Source organism: Peromyscus maniculatus, chromosome 11, assembly GCF_049852395.1.
Source record: "Peromyscus maniculatus bairdii isolate BWxNUB_F1_BW_parent chromosome 11, HU_Pman_BW_mat_3.1, whole genome shotgun sequence".
Lineage (NCBI taxonomy): Eukaryota > Metazoa > Chordata > Mammalia > Rodentia > Cricetidae > Peromyscus > Peromyscus maniculatus.
In genome coordinates, this window is record NC_134862.1 from 50,220,474 (window position 1) to 50,246,685 (window position 26,212).

Consider the following 26,212-nt stretch of genomic DNA (forward strand, 5'->3'; position numbering starts at 1 on the left):
AAAATTCTGCTGTAATTCTGTAATTTTCTGCTACAATCCCATTTTCCTGATACCTGAGAGAATTGCCCTTAGCAACACATTCAATGTGATATCTTCCTTGTCTCCATGTTACCAGTCTTCCAGCCTCTACCCATTTTCAATTCCCAAAGCTGACTCCTCATCTATAGGCTTTCACTAAGCCAAAACGCTATTCTCAGTTTTGATATCTTTTGTTGGTCCATTTCCACAAAAATGTGTGAGAATGAATAATTTATAAGTTACATAGATTTTGTTTTTATCAGATTGAAATGAGACATTACATATTAAATTCCGGCCCAGCTGATGTCTGGTGAGGGCCTTCTCTCTAATTCTAAGATAGTGTCTTCTTCCTGTATCATCACATGGCAGAATGTAGAATGACTAGACATTTTAATGCACTTACCATCAGTCCTTTTATAAGGTTGACTGCCCTGGTGTCTGAGGACACCACCGTTGTGATTTTTCCATACCCTGAAGTCTCCACATTTTAATACTGATATATAAATTAGAACATCCCTTTTCAAATCATTGTAGTTGCATACTGAGTTTCATATTGGAAATTTATTATTACCCTTCTACATGTACAATATATTCAATACTTATAATCTTTTACTTTTCATTTTATAATTAAGTACTAGTGCTATATCTAATGCCATTTTAGTAATTCTAATTTGTGGATATCTATCATTAAGAATTTCTACATTGGACTCTTTTACATATCATTTGCTTTCTGTAGAAGTTTGTCTTATACTGTAGGCTCCCATTTGAAAGACACTTGTGTCTTAGTTTGGTTTGTGGCTGTAGGGCAGACTATTTGTGACTGAATTATTTATAATGAGCAAAACAGAAATTGTTTCACACAGTTCTAAAATCTGGGAAGTCCATCATAACGGTGCTCAAAGTTGCCTGGGTTCTTAATATGTCAAAAAAGGTTGGGATCATAACTTAAGGTTGTTCAGAAAAAGAAACATTACATACAACAGAATAAACTATGCCAACAGCAAAGATCTTCCCACAATAATGACAGCAATCCATTTCTTCCCATCCTTCTTGAAGGGCCACCCCTCTCAGTATTTTGACAAGAGCTAATTAATGTCAACTAGAATATTGGCAGCACTGGTGTTCAAACTACATAATTTGCTTATTGTTAACCGACAGTTTTCTGTAGATGCCCGCACATACATTAATAAACCTTTATTCTTCCTAAATTAAACAATAAAATACTTTTGTTATTTTGACTTGTGTCAGACTTAGAAATTTCTGGGTTTTTTATTTGTTTGTTTGTTTTGCCTTAACATGCACTAGATGTCTCTAGGAGTCATCTATTGTGGTTAACACTTGTGTCTATTAAACAAAACAAAACTGTAACTAATTAGTGCAGTTAATACTTCAAAGTTATATTGTTCTGGGGAAATTTTCATATCAATAGGCCAATTATAAAATGTCTTTATGAAATGTCTTTTGGTTTTCAAAGAACAGCAATGAAAAATAACGTGTCCAATTTGTGAGTCTTAATATTAAATGCATATCTGCTTTTTTAGCATTTGTGGAATTCAGCATCTGGAACGAATTGGCAAGAAACTCAATCTCTTTGATTCCCTCTATTTCTGCATTGTGACATTTTCTACTGTGGGCTTTGGGGATGTCACTCCGGAAACGTGGTCCTCCAAGCTATTTGTGGTTGCTATGATCTGCGTTGCTCTTGTGGTACTCCCCATACAGGTAAACAGAACCTTGTTCACCTTTGTAGAGCTGTGCAATGTGCAACGCCATGGAATATTGAACCTCTCTATTAATAAAAACAAAAGACCTGATTGTTTATTTAACACTGTTATTATAAGACATGCTACAAATAATTTAATGAATTTCGTACATTATGTCAGAAATGACTTCTTAAATTTTATCAGACACCTTTTGCCTACAAGTCACAAGTGATAGCCCATATTTTGCTTTGATTATTCAACATGTTTTCTTTTAAATATAGATTATCTGATATCACTAGTTATGATATAATATAATTTTAAATTATAGGATGTTAGACTATGGAATTAAATTTGGGAAATAAAAAAAAGAGGTATGATTTGCCGGGGGTTAAAAGTTAATTTCTCACCATTCAGTGGTAGCACCTGCCATTAATCCAGCACTAAGAAGGCAGAGGCAGGCAGATCTCTGTTAGTTCTAGGCCAGCCTGGTCTGCAGTACCAAGCAAGTTCCAAGACAACCAAGACTACACAGAGGAATCCTGTCTTGAAAGACAAAACAAAAGGAAAACAAAAACAAAAAGTTGGATTTCTCATGCCCATCAACTAAAGCAATCTCTGAGCATTGTGTGTGCACATTATGCAGCATTTTGGGTAGTAGACTGACTAATTGCAAAGGGCAGAGCTATAAACCATGACCAGTCTCTAATTCCTTGTTATAATGGGCTCTGAATGCCCAGAAGTGAACAAATCAGGAACACAATATGACAAATGAAAATTAACCTTGCTTGCTCATCAAACAACCTTAACCAGTTCATTCTACCATGCCTACCTCCCTGACTTTCCTCTACATCACTCATTGCTACCCAGCACACTGTGTGTGTGTCAATGCAGCTCTTTCCCCTTGCAGGATACAGACACTATGAGGCAGAAGAATTGGTGGCTGGCAGAGCTGTTACTTTTCATAGAATGGATGGCATATTACATCATACTTCCCTGGCCATAAAGCACATAGCCTAGCATCTTAGTGGCCTGGTATGGTGGTATAATAGTACAATCATTCTAATGTGTTTCCATGGAGACCTGAAGCCTCAGGGCCTCCTTCGTAATCTCTGTGGAAATCACATGGTGAGCCTCTTGTTGAAAGGAATCCTGATAATTTGAAACTCAGCTATTTCAAGAGTAAGAAATGCATTGAACCTGATCACAAGTGGGGCACTGCACTGGATTTTCACTCTCCTGTGTGATGTTTTTCTTTCACATGTGGAAAATTCATTACAGTTTGAGCAATTAGCCTATTTGTGGATGGAGAGACAAAAGTCAGGTGGAAACTATAGTCGTCACAGAGCTCAGACTGAGAAGCACGTTGTCCTGTGTGTCAGCTCATTGAAGATCGACTTACTTATGGATTTTCTAAATGAATTCTATGCACATCCAAGACTGCAGGTAAATTTGAATTATATTATGTACAATACTGAATCATACTTAATAGTACATTAACTGATAGTGCAGCCTGCATTCTGGCGGTTTTATTTATATACTCACATTTAAAAAGGGTAAATGAAAGACTAATGAGGCACATAGAAAAAATGCTGGATGAATAAACAGCCTTGAGGTTCCCTTCTGTACCTGTGCTAAAAGACAGGTGGGACTTGTTTTTGCTTTAAGTCAAATATTTTATTGGACTTAAAGGACTTTTTTTTCTCTCTTGGGTAAAGGATAAAAGAAAATTTTACAAAGCCATGGGTTTTTATATGAAATACAAATAAACAATGAAGAAACCATCATGGAGAGTGTAGTTATAAGAAGTATTGCTGAAGCTGGGCGGTGGTGGCGCACGCCTTTAATCCCAACACTCGGGAGGCAGAGGCAGTCAGATCTCTGTGAGTTCGAGGCCAACCTGGTCTTACAAAGTGAGTTCCAGGAAAGGCTCAAAGCTACACAGAGAAACCCTGTCTTGAAAAACCAAAAAAAAGTATTGCTGATAGGAATGTGAGAGTATGGAAATTCCTTCTTGTAAGGTTCTAATTTTTATGTGTAGATGTGTGTCTCTGTGTGCCTATGTGGGTTTGTATGTGTCTGTGCATCTGTGTGTATGGTTGAACGCAAAAGCTAACTATCGTGTCAGATCCCTGAACGTGGTGTTGTAGGCTGTTGTGAACTGCTCAGTGTGGGTGCTGGGAACCAAATTCAGGTCCTATGCTAAGTGTGTCCAGCACTCTTACTTGCCGACACATCTCTCCAGTGCCTGGAAGTTTCCTTTTGTGTATTCATTCTGGAGTGTGACAAAGCAATGGAAAGACAAAGGAGATTTAGGCAATTTTTTTTTCCAGTGCAATTACTTCAGTTAAGAAATGGTTGTTTGATTTGTTTTTCCTGAATGAATTTGTGTGAGTAAAGCATAAGACAATGCTGAATAAAATATAATTTCTAAGTGATGTCTAAAATACATAGTATATTCATTTAACACTGTTTCTTCCTAACTTATGTTTTTAAACTTTCCCACACTTTAATTTTCTTTATAAATATTATATATTATTTTGAGAAAATCTGATAAAATGATTTCATAATAATTAAGTCTATCTATTAACAATATAAAGATTTTAAATACTAAACATGTTGCTGTAGATATATTTTATTTGGACCTCATAGGGAATGGTTTCCAGAGAAGCCAAATTCTTTTTTTTTTTTTTTGTTTTTGTTTTTGTTTTTGTTTTTTTGTTTTTCGAGACAGGGTTTCTCTGTGTAGCTTTGCGCCTTTCCTGGAACTCACTCTGTAGACCAGGCTGGCCTCGAACTCACAGAGATCCACCTGGCTCTACCTCTGGAGTGCTGGGATTAAAGGCATGCGCCACCACTGCCCGGCCAAATTCTTATAGATTAGTTTTAAGTCATTTTATGTTTTGAATATGTTTGCCAGGTCTCTAAATTAAGGTACATTTTGAAATATTTTGATCTAAAACCATTTTTAATCATTTATTGTTTTCAATATAGCTTCAAAACTCCTAACTATACAAATATTCATCAGAAGTTAAATCTATATTAGCTAAACATATTTCAGTCTAAAAAGCCACACTTTGAAGTATAAATTGACTCATAAACCTTTCTTTCTCCTATCCAGTGTGTGTTTTACACTCACTCTGCAATGCTAACTAAGTTGAAGGAGTGTGTAGTGTGTACTCCATGATTGTCTTCCTCTGTGGTACTGATGCAATTAAAAATAACTCAGACTCACTGACTGTTTGCATTCTTCACTTTATGTTTATCATCGTGCAGTCTTACTTATTTTTTTTCTGAATTTAAAAGTAAACTTTATTTATTACCAAGAATTTATTTCAAATTGATCATAATTTAGGAAAATTTCTCTAAGTATTTTGTGTACCTCTGTAGGATAACGTAAAGCATGGTTGTATTAATGTCATTGCCCATTTTACCTCGAGTAGGATTATTATGTGGTGATTTTGTGTCCTACGGAGATGGATGTGCAAGTGCGGAGGGTGCTACAGATTCCAATGTGGTCCCAGAGAGTGATCTACCTTCAAGGCTCAGCACTTAAAGATCAGGATCTCCTGAGAGCAAAGTAGGCATCCTTGCTACGTTCTATCCCTCATCTTTTAATTTTCAGTATTTTGATGACTTTTTTCTTATAATATTTGCAAGATACATTTCACACATATTTAAATAAAAAATTGGCTCCATTTTACTAATTTTAAAATAAAAATGCTAGAAATATAGGCTCTTGTTTCCTACTTTTATTTTAAAGCAGATGTCTAAGATAGCATGTCTACACCATGCGATGAGACATCGCCATGATAGAATTGCATTAGCTGTCAAAGATAGACAAGTGGTGTTCAGACTCCCCATTAGAGAAGTCTCCAAATTTCACAATTCTGCTTTTATTTCACAAATAAAAGAGTCAGACTAAATAATTTGTGAGATATCAAAGCATGAGTCAGAGTTTGAATTTTAAGGAGGTTGCAGCAGGCACTCAGCAACAGACACCTTTTATCTTGCTGGGGTCAAAGTCAGAAGAGTCCTCTGAGCTGGCGGAAACAGGATCCTGAAAGGTTCTGTGGAGTTGCCCTCGTCTTGTACATATGCCTGTAAACAGGGCTTAAAAAGTGACCTGGTCTAACCACCTATTATGGGTAATTGGTCTTCTAACACAGAAGTGGAGTGAGGGAATGGACTGGGAGGACTGAGGTCACCAGGGGATCAGGGCTAACACAAAAAAATTTCCTTAGTTTCAAAACCAGGAGAAATCTTTAGCTGGCAAGGCTTTGCTGGATACCTTTTGCCAGTTTAAAGACTTAAGCATGCTTTCATGTTTTTTCTTGGATGCTCTCATGTACTGTTTTAGATGTAAAGGTTGCCTCATCACAGTTGATAACCTAAGACTTTTTGTTTGCATAACTCAACTAATGTACCAAGTGATGCTTAGGTACCCAGTAGTTGTGAATTCTGATGTTACTTTTAATTTACCAAGAGGAAAATAAATTTAGCTGAAATTCATTTTATTTGATTATTTAATTTAAGAAACAAAACATTAAGCAGAAACTTCCATAATAGAATGAATGGTAAATATTGGAAAGCTAAATAGCTTAAGGGTATATGTTTTGTCTTAGAGTATATCTCTATAAAATACTACAGGTGACAGTTCTATAAAGTCAGATGTTACCAAATTCTCATGTGAACTGGAGATTTAACTATTCCTTGTTTGATATCTATATAATTATTAGAGGATGTTGCCCCATTTACATCCTCTAAAGCTCTATATTCTTTTGTCTGTATACATCATTCTCCTTAAATTACTATGAGTTAAGTTCTTCCCACAGCTTGTCCATGGTGTGTTAATATGGATATATGTGATGAAACTTTTTGTTTGGGAATTGAATTTAGGCTTTTTGTTTTAGCTATAAATATCTCAGATGGATTCTATGTGTTGATACTAGTAACAAAATGATTCTCTAAAAAAAAGGGTCCCATTTACAGAAAACCCTCCATGTGAATTGAAAATGGATAAATCATAAAAAAGGGATAACAAGAGACTGTTGTCCAGCTAGACTGTTCAAAGAGCTGGGCCGAACAAGACTTCTCTTAGGGTGACAGACTATCTATTGTATGTACATTTCTAATCCTAATTTCATATAAAATATTTGGGATTTAATGTTAACTAATACATTCTTCAGCATAATTCCCCATGCAAGGAACAAGGAGTAGGAGTCTCCAAACAAGTCCCAAAGGTCAGTTGCATGACTTAACTGCTTTACTGAAAGTGACGCTTAGAGAATGTTGTCCAATACCAATGTTATTTAGCAATCATGCCTCAATGTTTTCTTCAGAATTGTTTTGTTTGGATTAGTTTCCTGGGCTTTTTTGTCTCTCTTCTCCAGTGAAAACATTATTTTTGTCAAAAACCTAATTTTATCACAGTGTACCAGAAAGATAAATCATTCTCATTTGAAAAATAAACATTCTTATGTTTTGAAATTGCTACTTATGAAGGACTAAAACACATCTTTAAGTTACTAATTTTGAGAATGAGAAAACATTTTCATGAGGAGAAAAGCGTTTGGAACAAAAGGTTGACCAGTCTCCTGGAAACATAAACATACAGTGGAGTTTGACTTAAAACCACTAAGCATATCTGTTCTCTCTCTCTAACTGAGTAGTTGTAGCTGAGATGAGTTATCCACAAAATAAAGATCAGCAGTGTTCCTAATCTGTGCAAAGCATATTAATGAAAATATAACAGCTAAGTTCAACTTCCTTTTTCTGCAATAAATTCTGGAGCTGTTTTTTTCTCACAAATGTAGTCATGTTCGGCAAGACATCCAACTGTCCTTTAAGCTTAAGGACACACATGTAGGGTGTGGCCCAGGCCATGCCACACTTACTCCAGCAGCATTTCAATATGGTTACTCTGTTTCCTGTCTGTGTTTAGGATGGACAATGCGGAGGCCTGTTTCATTCTGAGCAGCCGCTGCGAAGTGGACAGAACATCGTCTGTAAGTTTCCTGAACCCCCTTCAGTGAACTTTGATTTCCACCATGCAAGGTTTTTGCTTGGTTTGAGTCAAAACAGAGAAAGAACAGACAAAAAAAAGTAAGCAAGCAAACCAAAACAATAAAAAAAACCCAGAAAACATAAAACTACCATAATGAAAATTTGTGACCTTACATTTTCACGAAAGTTAAGAAGCTATTTATTAGCTATAATTATTTTAATATTAAAAACACTATACATTGTGTCAACAAAAGTGTTTTACTAATCTTCTCCCTGCTTTCTAGTAATCCTCTAGCTAAATATGTCCTACAAGATAGAGTTTTGTTAAGATGGCCTGAATTTCCTAAACTTCAAATGAAAGCAGATGGTTCCAAGCAGAGTATAATGGGATCAATTGGTGAATTTCTTTTAAAAATATATGCTGTTTTGAAAATTCTTTTCAAGTTATCTAGAGTGGGCACTGGAAATATTCATTGTTTGAAAAGGTATGTAGGGATCAGTTGGGTTACTTTTGACTTAACAGAATTTTTGAGATGTAGTTTTTAAGCCCAAACTTTTCTAAATCAAACTGGTTTAAATGAATTGCTGAATTATGGCTTCAGTTTTCTACGAGATAGTTTAACTGCATTTCTTTTGGGTATGAATTTGGATCAGAAAGTCATAACATGATTGGCTGTATGACATGGTCACTGCAGTGTCCTTGAACTTTTTACTCCTATGTTTGTAAATTGAAAGAGCATTCCCACCCTTCATTAGGAGACAGTTCCTATGAATTGATTCTCTTTCCACAAAATTCTCATGTTGAAGGCCTTACGCTCAATGGCTACAGATAAAATATTGACAAGAGTTTAGTGTAGTAATGAAGGCACTATTACGAGTCTCTACCCAAAGTAACTATGTCTTATACAAGAAAATTTTATGGAAGGCATATACATGAAGAGTTTCAAAGGAACATGAAAGTGAATGAAAGAGCCAAAGAAATACTCTTAGACTATTGTCTCCCCTCAGAGCGCTGTCACCACCTTGAGTTCAGACTCTAGTATTTGGATCTGTGAGACAGCAGATTTCTGTAGATTAACCTGAGTTTATAGATGTTTGCCATGGCAGCCCAGAAACTAGTCATTTGATATCACCTAAACAAATGATCAGAAAAGCTCTCAAATACTTGTTTTACGTTTTTGAAAGTCAGTGCTGAAGCGATGGTCCAGTGGTTAACCATATGCACTGCTCTCACAAATAACCCAACTTCACTTCCCAGCAGCTTTATCAAGTGGCTCTCAACTGCCTGTAGGTCCAGCTGCAGGAGGTCTGGACTACCCTCTTCTGGCTTCTGTGGGTACTTCCACACATGTGCCCCTCCCCCACACAGAGGGAGTGTGAGAGACAGAGACAGAGAGACAGAGACAGAGAGAAAAGGACAGAGAGAGACATAAACACAGACATACAAACTAAAGTAAAAATTTAAAATGTCACCACTCTTCTCCTTTTTCACATATATTACTTTATTTTAGTCCAGATCTTTTTTACTTTGTGTAATTGCAACTTGAGATTTTTCTAAATATTTCGGCATAAAAGTGCTCCAGTCAGATCTGATAAAATAGTGAATTTGAAATGAACATTGGGTGTGTTATTGTTTTACATGTAGTTGTCAATCTTGTTCACATGGCTTTTTAATTTTATAAATTTTATCCTTTTTGTTGAGAAGCAGGGATACATACATATATATATATATATATGTGTGTGTGTGTGTGTGTGTGTGTGTGTGTGTATATATATGTATACATATATACATATTACCTGAACAATTAATGTATAGTAACTTCTAGAGTTAACTTTACAACATGAATTTGGGAAGCTTTCATTGAAATAGATGCAATCCATTCTTCCTGATGGTAGTAAACTGGGAAGAAGTTAATAAAAACACCCATAAGGACTAAAAGTTAAGTAGATGAGGCAACAGTAGTAGAAATCTGGAAGATAGAAAGGGAGTAGGTGAGCGGCAACTGACTCATCCAGAGCAAGTTAAATTTTAGATTTAAAGAGGACATGCATTACAAATGATGCTGTTGGCAAGGAGACCTCAAAAGCCCAGGACAGAAGGGGCCAGATGCTGCTTAAAGTGGGGCTGTATGCAGGACTCTTTCAAAGTCAGGGAAAGGAGCAGATTCCCTAGATCTCTCATTTGCATTCCCGGTTACTTTCTGAGCCCTGGGAGAAGAGGTATGTTATTTAGACAGTTCGTTCTGTGAATCCCCTACTGTCTAACTCAGAAAGAAAATTTTGGGAGCCTAGGTACATGCAATGTCTTAGTTGATTGAGAACAAATTGCTTGGAGTGTTTTATACGCTTCTTCAAATAAATATGTCTTGGGGAAGTGGTCCATCATAAGAAGAAAAGCCCTATATTCAGGTGTGTGTGTGTGTGTGTGTGTGTGTGTGTGTGTGTGTGTGTGTGTGTGTGTGTGTTCCTGCACATGGGAATGCACTTATATGTTCATATGAGTATACAAAGTCAGAAATCCCTGGTGCAATATTTGATTACCCTATAATTAAACCATATATACTGCCATCCTATCAGTATTGTTTCTTAGCATTTTTCAGTTTTAAATTCTTCTCTCCTATATATTCAGTCCATAAGAATCACTAGACATTTTAGAGAATTGGCAACAATAAAGAAAAAGATAATGAAAGAACACAAAATTCATACCAAAGAAAGGAAAGAGAAATCAGAGAAGCAGAAGAAACGTACTCTACATGTGGTTGAAGAAATCGGTTTTACAATATCTATTCAGAAGATGCTGATATTCAATAAACGCCTTATGTGTAATGTGAGATCATGATGTATATATCAAAAAGAATAATATACAGCACAACAAAATAAATCAAACAACCCATAAACATTCAGGAATCATCCAGAAGGCTCTGGAAATCAAATGCAAAATAACAAAGGGAAATTTAGTAAGAGGCCTAGAAGATAGCTTAAGAACACTGGACCTACAAAGAAAAATAAACTACATAATAAAACATACTAAAAAAGAAGAGTAAATTATGAGAACATCATATATTCTCACCCAGGATCGAGTAGACGAAATAATATCTACATGGTAGGACATGAAGAGAGGGGAACTGAGAACCAGTTTCCTCTATGAATTCCAACAAGGCCCAAAATATAATGTCAATCCAATTCAGTCAAATTTGGGCAATGAAACTGTCAAATGTGTAAGCCTTGCTTATTGTAGCATAATGCCTGTGAAATAACCCAACTTGCATTGGAGGTAGAGCGGTAACATAGAGGGCAAAATTAACATGAGGAATACTAATCAGAGAAACAGAAAGGAAAAAAAAAAACCAAAAAAACTAATGATGAAGAATCCAAATGCCTCCATGCATTTATATTGACTGGTTTGCTGTGATAAGGTAAATGCACTGGCATTCACGTTAGTGTTATGTAACGAAATGACAGCAAGCATGATTGAATTTGAAATTTAGTGGTGTGTGTGTGTGTGTGTGTGTGTGTGTGTGTGTGTGTGTGAGAGAGAGAGAGAGAGAGAGAGAGAGAGAGAGAGAGAGTGTGTGTGTGTGTGTGTGTGTGTGTGTGTGTGTGTGTGTGTGTGTGTGTGTACAGGCAGTTATTATGGAGTTAGATGTAAAAAACTCAATTCTTTAAAAAAGAAATTTCTGGAAAAAAAAAACTTTTCCACTTAGAATTCTATATGCTAGGGATTCATCTTTTCTCAAGAAGGAAAACAAAGAAGGTAAAAGGGTAGTTACAGAATTTCTAACAGATTAGCTTTCAAACAGCATACAGCTCTTGTGAAGATACTAAAAGCTGTGGTTTACCAAATTCTAAGTGTGAGCAAAGCGAAGGTGGACTCTGATACCCAACACAGTGGAGAGTGTAGGCTTTCCCTTGATGCAGGGAAAGCCAGTCTTGAGCCAATAACTATGCAACAGTTTCTATTTGAGGAGTCACCTCATAGCACATGGAGGGCTGCCCATGGACAGTTGTTAATTTGCTGTTCTTTGACGTGGGTGAACACACTGAAAACAGATTGCTGCTTGACAAATGGTGCACACAGAATGTGACCTATTCAGACTTCCAAGTTGAAGCTCTGGCTCCCACAGTGTCACAGTTGACTTGTATTTAGGCACAGGTCTTTCAAATAGGAAATAAAGTTGAAAGGAAACCACAAAGATGACTCCTCCACTAGTGGTTGCTTTTGCTACTTTGATACTAACGACTACTACTATGGGACAGCCTTGTAAGGAGCCACCCAAGGTATGTGGTTTGACAGGGAAATCCATGTCTTTAGCATTTTTTATGGCCTATGGCCTCCTGAACAATAAAAAAAAAAAAGAAAGAAAGAAAGAAAGTCCTCTTATATATAAGCCACCCAGTTCTAGAATATTTTTCTGTAACTGCTTAGAGAAGATACACTTTGCATTTGTGATTGGAAAAACAAATGTCTAGGGTACAGTAAGGTTTCTGGAGGAAATAAGCTACTGCAGATTGAAATGGAACTGTGACGTTGTGACGTTCTTCCTACCTTACAAAGATCAGTTGCCAGCAGAATGAATGCCCAATAGTAATCACATATCAATTAACTTTGAATTCTATTCCAAAGATATGGAGCAAGGGAAGTGAGGTTAGGTTAGGTTAGGGAACAGAAAGCTATACTTTTCTGCAAATGGGAAGCCAGCAAATAACATTTTAAAAGGAAAAAAAATCAAAAATAGGAACTAATACTATCAAATTTAAAAATAAGGAAACAATAAGAAAATCATTAGTATTAGAGCTTTAAAGTAAATGTTTATACAATAGGATAGTGTAGTAGCTTGAAAGAAAATGGACCCCAAAGGGAGGGAGTGGCACTATTAGGAGGTGTGGCCTTGTTGAAGGAAGTGTGTCACTATGAGGGTGGGCTTTGAGGTCTCATATATGGTCAAGTGACACATAGTGTCTCAGACCACTTCCTGTTGCCAGCACAAGATATAGAACTCTCAGGTACCTCTTCAGCACCACGTATGCCTGCATGCCACCATGTCCCACTATGATGATAATGGACTAAACCTCTGAACTGTAAGCCACCACCTCCATTAAATATTTTTCTTTATAAGAGTTTCCATGATCATGGTGTCTCCTCACAGCAATGGATGCCTTAACTAAGACACAAGGAAGCAGGAGGCTGCTCCTACATGCTATGGAAATTATAGAAATTGTAATCTAGTTCAAGTAAATATGCATATAGCTTTAAGTGCTTTTAATTAAGTAGAATATTGAAGGTGCGTTCACTTTGGCAAAAATTGATCCTATGATGAACACTCCATGTGCAGGAGATAAAGTAATTCCTTTCATTATAACTGTATGTCACCTTTAAGAGGCCAGTAAAACAGCAGATAGATTTGCAGTGGAGCAGCACGCACACGTTTACGTGCTCATGTATTTTAAAATGTGACTGTCATCCTCACACTTGACGGACTTCTTTTGTTTTATTCACAGCTGCAATTCAAAGTGATAAGGGAAGCCGAGCAAGGCCTGGTAAAATAGGTAGCGTACTACAAGTGATCTGTGGGTTAATTCCATGAAGAAATAGAGTAGTAAGTACTTGGTAGATTTGGGGGCATAAGTGAACCCTTCTGAAGCAAAGGAGTATTGTTAATGTTACAGTTCAGGGCTCAACAACAGGGAATATGAAAGGAATATCAAGCCGGGTGGTGGTGGCGCTCGCCTTTAATCCCAGCACTCGAGAGGCAGAGCCAGGCGGATCTCTGTGAGTTCGAGGCCAGCCTGGGCTACAGAGTGAGTTCCAGGAAAGGCGCAAAGCTACACAGAGAAACCCTGTCTCGAAAAACCAAAAAATAAATCAATAAAAGAAAGGAATATCAATTGGGTCCTGGCAATCCACTGGAATTGGAGGACAGTGGAGACACACAACACACACACACACACACACACACACATGCACACATCCATGAGTGCACTAAAGCAACATCATCCCTACTTCTTTGTCCTGTGTTCAGATTTGGGCAAATGGAGACTTAGGGAAGTGTCTATGCCCTGTGACAGGAAGAAACTTTCTGTAATTTGTTATAAAATACATGGTATTTCTCGGGAAAATTTATTTAGACACTCCAGTGCATTTTTATTCATCTTCTTTTAACACTATTTTTCTGTCCCAGGGAAGCAAGGGGAGGCAAATGCTCTAAATCAGAAAGACTTACTTAAGAAATATAAAATCCGCCGGGCGGTGGTGGCGCACGCCTTTAATCCCAGCACTCGGGAGGCAGAGGCAGGCGGATTTCTGTGAGTTCGAGGCCAGCCTGGGCTACCAAGTGAGCTCCAGGAAAGGCGCAAAGCTACGCAGAGAAACCCTGTCTCAAAAAACCAAAAAAAAAAAAAAAAAAAAAAAAAGAAATATAAAATCCCATAAATTTATGCTTATTACCTAACTATATTATATATCTAGTTTTTTTATATATATACATACATATATATATACATATATATATATAGTTATAGTTATAGTTATAATTATAATTATAGGTATAGGTATATCTAACTCTATCTAACCATATTGCTTGGTAATAAATGTTGTTTCATGTTATACCGTTCTATGTTACTTGCTAGGGAAAATCTGCCGTAGTCACTGATGCCAACGGTGCTCTATGAGAGCGGCCCTGCAGCGGTTCCCCCAGCCTGCAGCCCTCCTCCAGCTTTGGGGAAAGGGCGCTCAGGAGAGTAGGAAGCACTGCCCATTAATTCTTCAACAGTTAATAAACACATCTTTTTATGCTTTATAGAAGAACTGTACCTGATTCAATTTTTTTTCAGGAATAGATGGTAAATACATGGGGGTTTTGTATACAAAAATCCTTTCAATTATTTAAGTAAATTGTTCTCTCTGGGTGGTAAGTACATAAAGAGAACCTATCATGCCTCTATCATGATTTTCTAATCCCGCTATGATATAATCACTGCATTGATAGGAGTCTTTTATTTTATGTAGAGAATAATCTACTTTGTTACCCTTTAACTGATCATGTGGAAATCACTGTTTTTTTCCTATTCCTCTAGTACACAGTGAGTTTCTTAGAAAGGCTCAGAGACTTGGGAACAATGGTGTCTTCTCACTGAAGTTAATATTTTCTACTTGGCTAAGGATGATAAGGTCTTTATAATTTGAATCAAATTTACTACCCAGAGATATGTGAAACATATCAGAAATTTTGGGGAAGTTCTCTCTGTATCCTGTCTGTAGTCAAAGTTCATTCCTAGGCCATGTTTTGACATACTTTGACTTGGGTTGAAAAAAAAATCACAAAAACCCCTACTGGAATGAAAGTATAGGGTCATATTTAACTGACTGTAAGAAGAGAAAGAAGGTTTTACTTTGTTTCCAGTAGTGAATATGGCAGTGGAGTTTCTTTCATACAGTGGAGAAACACTAATTGAACAGCTAACATTGAGTGATGCTTCTCTTCCCTTAGGCTTAGAATCAATTCCAAGGATAAAAATGTGAATTCAGTCAGTGAAATCTTTGGATTTCTAAGGAAGACAAAATATAGGGTGGATTTCAAAAGGATTCATACACTGTTGTTGTTATTTACTTATTTATTGAAAATAGATTTTTCTCTCATACAATTTATTCCAAAAAGTTTCCTCCCTCCACTCCTCCAAGCTCCTCCTCCACACTCCTTTCTCCTCTGAATCCACTTTCTCTCCTTCTCTCAGTCGAAAAGGGCAGGCCTCCAAGAGACAACAACCAAACCTGACACAAAAGAATACAATAAGACAAGGCAAAAGCTCTCACACTGAAGCTGGATACCGAAACCCATTAGGAGGAAGAGTCTCAAGAGCAGGCAGGAGTTGGTATTCACCAGCTCCCACAGTTACAAGTCCTGCAAAAGCACTAGGCTAACAGCCATAACATAGATGCAGAGGATCTGGTGCAGACCCATGCAGCTCCTGTGTTTACTGTGTCAGACTCTGTGAGCCCATCTGTGCCCTGCTTAGTTGATTCAGTTATCCATGTTCTTCTGGTGTCCTCCATTCCTTCTGACTCCTATAATCTTTCTTCCCCTTCTTCCATGGGATTCCCTGCACTCCAAGTGGAGGGACTGGATGGAACCCTTCAATTTAGACTCTCTGCATAATGTATGGATGTGTATCTCTGCAAAGAGGAAGCCTCTCTGGTGACAATTGGACAAGGCACTGATCTATGAGTATACCAGAGTATCATTTCATTTTTCTCTAGTCATGCTTGGTTGCTCCCTAGGTCTCTGGGCTATCTAGTTTCTGGTTCTTGGCTACACAAGCAGTGTCTGGCATGGGCCATCTCTGTGAAGCAGTCCTCAAGTTAAATAAGACATTGGTTGGCTACTCCTACAAGTTCTGCACCATTGTGCACCCAGTGCATCTTGTAGTCAGGACAGATTGTATATGTCAAAGGTTTTGTGGCAGGGTTGGTGTCCATGTTTCTCTCCCAGTAGCCTGCAGATTTCTTCCCCAACACCAAAAAGCCTAGAACATAGGGGAGAAGGCTCTATATAGACCTCTCCATGTTCAATAAGCACTTGGCATGTTGTCCTTTGCAATGGGACAGGCTGGCATTTTGCAGAGAGCAAATAAATCTCTGTGCTAGCATTTGCCTGGGTTGTTTGGGGAGCTCCACCAGACTCCCTACATCAACAACTCACCCTAATACAACCCAGTCCCACAACTGGAAGCCTTGCATGGCTGCAATAGATGGTCATTCGTTACAAGGAATCCTCACTAGGATCACACTCATTGATTCCAGGAAGTTTCTATTGCTCTAGGTTTGCACCCTACTCTCCAGTTGCCCTTCCCACTCAATTCCAACCTTTGGTCCCTGTATGCCCTCCCTCTATCCCATCTACTTTCTACCTCTTCCCTCCTGTTCCTGTCCCTTCTTGCCCCCAGTCAACCTACAAAATTTATTCTATTTCCCATTCCCATGAAGATCTATGTGTCCACCAAGACTTTTCCTCTTTACCTAACCTCTCTGGGTCTAAGAATTGTAGTTTGGTTATCATCTACTGAACATCTAATATCAACTAATAAGTGAATAATACCACATTTGTCTTTCTCAGTCTGGATTACCTCACTCAGTATTATTTTTTCTAGTTTCATCTATTTGCCTGCAGATTTCATTGTGCCATCTTTTTTTTTTTTTTTTTTTAAAGCTGAGTGATGCTCGATTTTGTATATGGACTAGACTTCCTTTTTCAATTCTTCTGTGAATGGGCATATATATTGTTTCCAGTTTCTGGCTATTATGAATAAAGCAGCTGAGAACATGACTGAGCAAGTGTCCTTGTGGTAGGATGGATTAATCTTTGTGTATATACCCAATAGTGGTATAGCTGCATCTTGAGGTAGATTGTGTCCTAATTTTCTGAGAAGCGGCCATAATGGTTTCCATGCTGGATGTAGTTTTGTACTCCCTCCAGCAATAGGAGAGTGTTCCCCTTGTTCAACAACCTCCCCAGCATGGGCTGTAACTTGTGTTATTGACCTTAGCCATTCTGACAGGTGTAAAATATCTCAAGTTAGTTTTCATATACATTTCCCTAATGGCTAAAGATGTGGAACATTCCTTTAAGTATTTCTCAGCCATTTGAGAATCTACTACTGAGAATTCTCTGTTTAGAACTGTACCTCACTTTTAAAATGGGTTATGATGTCTAGTTTCTTGAGTTCTTTATATGTTTTGGATATTAGTCCTCTATCAGATGTGGAGTTGATAAAAATATTTTCTCATTCTGTAGGCTGCCACTTTGTTCTATTGACGGTGTTCTTTGCCTTACAGAGCTTTTCAGTTTAATGAGGTCCCATTTATTAATTGCCCACCGTGTTGTCTGTGCTATTGGTGTTCTTTTCAGAAAGTGATCTCTTGTGTCAGTGAAACCAAGCCTATTCCCCACTGTGTCTTCCATCACTTTTAGTGTATCTGGTTTTATGCTAAGGTCTTTGATCCATTTATACTTGAGTTTTGTGCAAGGTGATAGATATGAATGTATTTGTATTCTTCTACATGCAGACGTCAGGTTTGCCCAATGCCATTTGTTGAAGATGCTTTCTTTTTCCCCCCAGTGTATATTTCTGGCTTCTTTATCAAAAATCATACATCCAGAAGTGTGTGGATCTTTGTCTGGGTCTTCAATTTGATTCCATTGATCAACATGTCCATTTTTATGCCAACACCACGTGTTCTTTTTTTATTACTGTATAGCTCTTTAGTACAACTTGAAATTAGGGAGAGTGAGACCTCCAGCAGTTGTTTGGTTGTTATGGATTATATTAACTAACATGAGTTTTTTATTTTTCTATATGGAATTTAGAATTATCCTTTCAAGTTCTGTAAAGAATTGTGTTGGAATTTTAATGGGGATTGCATTTAATCTATAGATTGCTTTGGATAGTATGGCCATTTTTACTATGTTAATCCTACTGATCCATGAGCATAAGAGATCTTTTCATCTTCACAAATCCTCTTTAATTTATTTTCTCAAAGACTTGAAGCATTTTTTTTAAATGTAAGTCTTCCACTTGCTTGGATAGAATTACCCCAAGAAATTTTATATTATTTAAGGACATTTTGAAAGGTTATTTCCCTAATTTTCTTTCAGTACTTTGTTGTTTGTAAATAGGGAGATTAAAGATTTTTTTTGAGTTTCAACTGTGCTGAATGTGTTTAATCTACTGTGGGAGTTCCCTAATGGGATTCTTCGGGTCATTTATGTACATATCATCTGCAACTAATAATGCTTTCACTTCTTCCTTTCCATTTTGTATCCCCTTTATATCCTTCAGTCATTTTGTTGCTCCAGCTAAAACTTCAAGGACTATATGGAATAGATATCGAGTTTACAGGCAGCCTTGTCTTGTTTCTAATTTTAGTGGAAATGCTTTGAGTTTCTCTACATTTAATTTGATGTTGGCTATAGCCTTGCTGTAAATTGCCTTTATTATTTTCACATATGTGCCTTGTATTCATAATTATTCTAGGACTTTTTGTTTGTTTGTTTTGTTTTTCAAGACAGGGTGTCTCTGTATAGCCCTAGCTGTCCTAGAACTTGCTTTGTAGACCAGGCTGGCCTGGAACAGAGATCTGCCTGCCTCTGCCTCCAGAGTTCTGGGATTAAAGGTGTGGGCTTCCATGCCTGGTTGTTCTGTGAGTTTTATATGTAGGGTTTTTATAAAGCCTTTTCTGCATGTAATTAGATGATCATATTTTTCTTTCAGTTTGGTTATCTGGTGGATTACATTCACTGATTGTCATGCATTGAACCATCCCTGCATCCCTGGGATAAAGCCCACTTGGTCATGGTGGATGATGTTTTCTATGTGCTCTTGGATTCAGTCTGCAAGTATTTTATTTAGTGTTTTTGCAACTATGTTAATAAGGGAAATTGGTCTGGAATTATCTTTGTTTGTTGAGTGTTTATGTGGTTTGGGTATCAGAGTAATGGTGGCCTCATAAAACTAATAGGATAATACTCCTTCTGTTTCTATTCTGTGGAATAATTTGGGGAGTTTCTGCACTAACTTCTTTCAAAGTCTGGTAGAATTGTGCTCTAAAACTCTATCCCTGAGCCTTTTTCTTCCTTCCTTCCTTCCTTCCTTCCTTCCTTCCTTCCTTCCTTCCTTTCTTTCTTTCTTTCTTTCTTTCGTTCTTTCTTTCTTTCCTTCTTTTTGGTTGATAGATTTTTAATGATGGATTTTATTTCATTAAGGGTTATAGGTTGATTTAAATTGTATATCTGATCTTAATTTAACTGTGGTAAGTGTATTACCTATTGAGGAAATTATTCTTTTCTTCTAGAATTTTTTTTGATCATTAGTTTTTAAAGTATGTCATGATTCTCTCGATTTTCTTTGTGTCTGTTATGTCCCCCTTCCAGTTTCCAATTTTATTAATTTAGATATTCTTTCTCTGCCTTTTAGTTAGTTTGGATAGGGGTTTGTCTATCTTGTTGATTTTCTCCTCCTGAATTGGGGGCTGGGATATAGCACCTAGTTGGGAGGGAGTCCAGGAGGTGATGGTCTGTGGAATACACAGGAGATGTGGACAAGTATAAATCTACTTAAGCCAAAATTCTCTGTAGCTAGTACAGATTAAGTGTATGTAAAAAACAATGAAGTGTGTTGGGTGGGGAGATGATTCATTGAGTAAGAATGCTAGTTCTACAAGAATGGGGGCCTGCATTAAAATACCCAGATTCCAACTAAAAAGCAGAGTATGGTTGCACATGGCTGCATTGAGGACTAAGCCAGATGGCTTCTCACACCCACCAGCCAGCCAGATTAGCCTAAATTTTGGCCTTCCTGTTTTCCGAGGATCCCTATCTCAAGCAGTAAGGTGGAGGAGGATGGAAAAACACTCCTGAATTCCTACTCTGGTCTCCACATGTGTGCTCATGAGTGCACAACTCACATGTTCATGTGCATACAGAACACACACATACACCCCCCGACACACACACAAACACACACACATACAAATGAGTACAAACATACACACACAGATAAAGCATATATTGTATGCTTTTAAAAGAAAATACATTTTTATTTTCCTTAGTATGATACTAATCAAAGATTTCAGATGTAATTCTAATTTTCTGCAAAGATTTGCATGTTTTTACCAGGTTGAAGTTGGAGTTGACATTTTATTATTGGTATATAAATGCTGGGACAATTGTTCCAAGTTCGTTTAATTAAATAACTTGAGGAAAAAAAGAGCCAGACCTATTTGACATTTATTGAGTAGCTCTCATATGGCCAGGCATTTGTCACAGTATGGCATTTCATTCAATTGTTTTAGAGGTGAGAGAACCCAAGCTCACCAGTGTTAATGAGACTTCTCACGGGGGGTGGGGGGATGGGGGGGTGGGGTGGTGTATTGTGCCCAGCTCAGCAAAACTCCTAAGCCCCTCCCATTAGGAGGAACTCTCCCCGTGCCCTGTAGCTGGAGGGCTTCTCTCCAGGTTCCCCAAGCCCCGCAGTCCCACAATCCACTTATAAAATAATCACTCAGACGCTTGTATCACTTATAAACTGTATGGCCGTGGCAGGCTTCTTGCTAACTGTTCTTTTATCTTAAATTAACCCATTTTTATAAATCTATACCTTGCCACGTGGCTGGTGGCTTACCGGCGTCTTTACATCTTCTTATCCTGGCGGTGGCTGCAGTGTCTCTCCCTCCTTCTTCCTGTTTCCCCAATTCTCCTCTCTCTTTGTCCCGCCTATACTTCCTGCCTGGTCACTGGCCATCAGTGTTTTATTTACATAGAGTAATATCCACAGCACTTCCCCTTTTCTTCTTTTTTTAAAAAGGAAGGTTTTAACTCTAACATAGCAAAACCACACATAACAAAACAATTATCAAGCAAGAATTACAGTTACAATATTAAAGAAGATGTCCTATCTATCTTATATTTGTGAGTTTAAGGTTTTATATCTAACTTATCTTTTATCATAACCGAGGAAATCATAACTATCTAGTCTTCAACCACATCAAAGACCTGAGAAGGAAGATAATGGTACCTGAGAAATGGTAGATGGATGCAAGCAACTTTCAGGAATCTTGCAAGAGTAGACCAAGACAGCTGGCAGCCTGGACAGTCACCCAATGTTTCTCAGCATTATTGGTGCATTCAAATTGGCTACAGGCCTAGAGTATCTGACAGACCATCTTCAGAAGCAGGAATTCTGAAAGACCATCTCACCCTGTCTTGGCAGAGTACAGTGGTCGCTTTCCTTGTGTCCCGCTTGTCCAGGAAGGACAGCATTGCATTCGTACTGTCAGCCGTCAAGGCAAGGGCAGTTCTCTGCCCAGTAGGCCATTTTGTGCCAAGAAGACAAACTTCCAAATGGAAATGTCTTAGAAGCCCAACATTCTCTCGGGATCAAATTGGTGCAGCCAGGAGCAATTGTGTCTCATGTCAACAGAATTCTAAGTTATTTAAATGCCATATTCTCTAGGTCTATGAAGTGTTTGAAGATTACCTATCTATCTGAAATATATCTATGTATACCTAGAAGACTTAACTAACATGGTTACAAATATGATTATCATAAATGACTAATTATTAACCTATTTTTAATTATCCATTACAATTTTAAATGGTTACATAAACATAATGCCTCAAACAAGAATAGAAATATATATATACAGTACAACAAAATTAACCTCAAGCTTGTATCAATAAACTAAAATTTATACCAATGTAAAACATTTTAAGCATAAACTAAAATCTATACCAATGTAAAACATTTTAAACAAGTTGTTCTTTAAAAGTAGGTTGATTAATCTATCCTTTTATCTTATCATCTCTATATCCTCCTATATATCTATATCATATCCCCTTTTCTTTTTTTAGAAAGAGATCACATTTATAATCAACCTGTTTTAAATAAAAATATTGGTTTTTCTCTGTCCCACACCAGAGGGCTCTTCTGATTTGGGACTGAAGAATCTCTTAAACTTTTCTTTTAGCAATATGCTTGGGTTTAGAGAAGGAGTGAGCCAATTCCATCTCCAAAGCCAGCTTGGTATTTTTGGGAATTTGGGCGTAGCATCTCTTACTACTTCCTGCTGGAGGGGGGCGCTGTATCTTATGGGGACGCAAAGGAAATTTTAAGCCTATGGGGTAGTCCTTGAGGCTGTATTGTGTGAACCAGTTGCCTTGAAACCGGTCTGGATGTTGGATCATCTGGGCCATGATGTCATCGGAGACCTTTCAGGGGGTCTTGGCTGGTGAAACCTGATGTATCTTAATCTGGAACAAGTCCACAGCCTCTGGCTTTCTGTGGAAACAAAAGCAGAATCTCTTTTCCAAAGCAACATATCCTTAAATCCAAATTTTGAAGTGAAGGTACCTTTAAAATATACATTTTGGCATAACTCAACAGCTTTTGTAATCAAATGTTTTTCTTCAGTTACGAATATCAAAGAGAACATAATCCAGATTCTCTGTGTGGTAGCCATCTTTACGTGGCTTATGTTTTATATTACCTGGAGCCTATTGCTTTAAACTGCATCCTTCTGAGCCTGAAACAGCGCTGTGGCTGCTGGCTCCGCCCAGTTCAGCTTCCCAACATGGCAGTGGTACGTTTTCCGCCAGCTCTGGGAGTCATCAAGTCTCAGAAATAGTGGGTCTAAGCTTTTATCAAAGCAGCGTGTAGCCCAGAAACCTTTTTTTTTTTTTTTTTTTTAAATACTAGTAAAGACTAAATCTACCACACAGCATAATGTGCCGCTGGCAGACGCCTCATTCCCGCCATAGTGCCGGTCAAACGCACCCGCCAGGAACCCGCCAGTGTTCAAACCTGCGTTTTGCAGCGTCTAGCTGCCCGTATGAGACAAGAAGCAGGAACCTGGTTTTGGCTCTGTTTAGAATTGGTTATTAAATATTCTCAGGTTTAAGGTGGAAACTCGAGCCGTTGGGCGCCATTTGTAGCTGGAGGGCTTCTCTCCAGGTTCCCCAAGCCCCGCAGTCCCACAATCCACTTATAAAATAATCACTCAGACGCTTGTATCACTTATAAACTGTATGGCCGTGGCAGGCTTCTTGCTAACTGTTCTTTTATCTTAAATTAACCCATTTTTATAAATCTATACCTTGCCACGTGGCTGGTGGCTTACCGGCGTCTTTACATCTTCTTATCCTGGCGGTGGCTGCAGTGTCTCTCCCTCCTTCTTCCTGTTTCCCCAATTCTCCTCTCTCTTTGTCCCGCCTATACTTCCTGCCTGGTCACTGGCCATCAGTGTTTTACTTACATAGAGTAATATCCACAGCAGTGCCCATAATAGCTTGCTCTTCACATGGCATTTCATTCAAATTTCTAAATTAAAGTGGTTCTACTGTTTAAAACTATAGTTAGTTTAGCATGTATTCAGGGTTCCCTGGCATCCACTTTGTGTGCTACTGCTGCCTGCCCTTTCCCTAGAAATACTTGACTTAGTTCCCATTGAGCTATTCATAATATATTTTGTATCTGTTTTTATCAAAGAGACCATTGCTACTCTCATCTTCAATTTTGACTCCCATTTTACTTACCATTTTCACATTTTGGTCATTTACATGCATGATTTCATATCTGTAAGGAGATATTATTTTCTTGTTATCAAACCCATCCATCTATACAGGCCACCATGTATTTCCTTTTTTGTTCTCTTGCATTTCTTAATCACTTATTTAAATTTTCAAAGTCAGATGACATGTCCATTACCATTTTCCACATTTGGAGGCTGGCAACTGACTGTTATTTACATACCTGTTATTTAGTACTCACTGCCCCACTGTTCATTAATTTGTTATTTGTATCTTAACTATCTATCCTGAAGTTTACATTTGAGCACCTCTTATGATCTACTTCCTTTATCATTTCCTCTTTCATCCATCCAACAAATATTTACTGTGTTTTCTATTTCAAACAATAATATACCACTTGGACACAAGTTTTAAGTTAAAAGGAACATTGCCACCTCCCACGGACTTATTTAGTAACACGTGACAATATTGAAAACAATTTTAAATCCTGTCATGTTCCTCAGGGACTATTAGAAAAGAGGACCCATCAGATGCCAGGTGCCTAATTCATTAGGATAAGATTGTTGGCATATCAAGTTATATTAAGACTAAGCACCTCCCTTTGTATTAAGCTTGGGCAAGGCAATCCAGTATGAGTAATAGGTTCCCAAGAGCCAGCCAAAGTACCAGGGACCGGGCCTGTTCCCATTGTTAGGAGTCCCACAAGTAGACCAAGCTATACAACTGTCACATATATAGGTCAGTCCTGTGCATGCTCCCTGGTTGTTGGTTTACTCTGTGGGTTCTTGTGAGCCTAGTTAGTTGTTTCTGTGGGCTTTCTTGTGATATCCTTGACCCCTCTGTCTCCCAATCCTTCCTCCCTCTCTTCAGAAGGATTCTCTGAGCTCTGCCTAATGTTTGGCTATGGGTCTCTGCATCTGTTTCCATCAGCTATTAGATGAAGGCTCTCTGATGACAATTGGGGTAGGCACCAATCTGATTACAGGAGATGGTCAGTTCAGGCTATGTATCCACTATTGCTAGGAGTCTTAGCTGGAGTCACTCTTGTAGATTTGTGGGAGTTTCCCTTGCATCATGTTTCTACCTGACCCCAAAATGTCACCTCACATCAAGACTTGTCTCTCATTACTCTCCCCTTCCATCTACTTCCAACCTTATCCCTCAAGTTTCCCATACCTACCTTAATCCAGTACACCCAGGATGTCATGCTTTGTTGGGAGACCTGACCCTTTCTGAACAGAAACAAAGGAAAAGTGGATTGAGGGGTTTGGGGTAGAGGGAAGCTAGAGGGGAAGGGAATGGGATGGGGAGAGGGAGGGGGAAATTGCAGTCAGGATGTAAAATAAATAATTGAAAAAAGAATGAACTTGAAAATTTAGTGTAGGAATGAACTAAAACTTCTCTGGTTTATAATTCATTAGATGCTTTGAAGGATCCAGGAAATAGCAATATTTTCTAAGTGCTAATATTAGATAAATTTAAAATTTTATTTTCAATAATGCCTTTATGTTCATTAAAAAAAAAGAATACTATTGTTGCACAGACTACTTAGGTCCACGTTCCTTCATGTAGGTATTACCCATTTCCCCCCAACTCTTTGTATCCAATTTTTTTTTTAAAGATGATATTTGTTATTCCATCCTTAGGAACTCTTTAGCCTTCAGTTTACCTACTGGGACTCTATGTGAGTCAGAGCAGGTAACTTTCCAAGGGCATGAAGTCACTCTGGGGGAGAACTTCTCATTGCTCCCTTACTTGTTCTGGTCTGTTGATTTGTCCCCTTCACATTTTCTGCTAGCTTTCTGTTCTCATGCTCTTAAAGGTTCACCTTATAACTTAAAAAGTTCAAGTTAATTTGTACTTTTAAAAAATGTTCCTTTTTTATATTTTAAATAGTAATAATATCTAGCATGTTTCCCTGGGGGCACTTGGTCTTTTTTATTTCTTTTTCAACACTCCAAGTTAAATTATACCCCAAATGTAATTGTATCTTCTGCTTAGTAACTGAGTACATAACTTTATTTGCAAATGGGTATTTACAGAGCAATTAAGTTACCCATGCATCATCATGGTAGGCTTCTTCCATTATGAGTCATATGCTTATAAGAAGATGAAAGTCAGAAACAAAAATAAGTGAGAATGCCCTGGGTCCATAAGGTCATCATCTTTAATTAATGGGCAGATGACTGGGACAGGCAGTTCTTCATAGCCCTCAGAGGGAACCATTCCTTTGAACACTGTAGTGTGATTTGTGGCACTAAGAGTGAATGTACAAAGAATAACCAGATTTTAAGTTTTGGTGTGTGCACACATGCACACCACCCACCCACCCACACTATATTACGGGAGCCCTAGTAAGGTAATAATGATTTTAGTACTGAGAGAATAGAACTTTTTAAGAAAAAAAAATTA

The 26,212-nt window shown here is 37.8% G+C and overlaps 1 protein-coding gene across 2 annotated transcripts in view; it reads left to right on the top strand.

Annotated features, from left to right (window-relative positions):
- The window catches only part of Kcnt2 (potassium sodium-activated channel subfamily T member 2), a 354,847-nt gene that overhangs the window by 168,243 nt on the left and 160,392 nt on the right, over positions 1 to 26,212 (top strand). For both annotated transcript variants that reach the window (XM_006994959.4, XM_042258262.2), the window contains exons 9-12: positions 1,560 to 1,740; positions 3,000 to 3,164; positions 5,162 to 5,298; positions 7,663 to 7,726. In XM_006994959.4, coding sequence (XP_006995021.1) covers positions 1,560 to 1,740; positions 3,000 to 3,164; positions 5,162 to 5,298; positions 7,663 to 7,726 — 547 coding nt within the window. The remainder of the gene's footprint in view (positions 1 to 1,559; positions 1,741 to 2,999; positions 3,165 to 5,161; positions 5,299 to 7,662; positions 7,727 to 26,212) is intronic.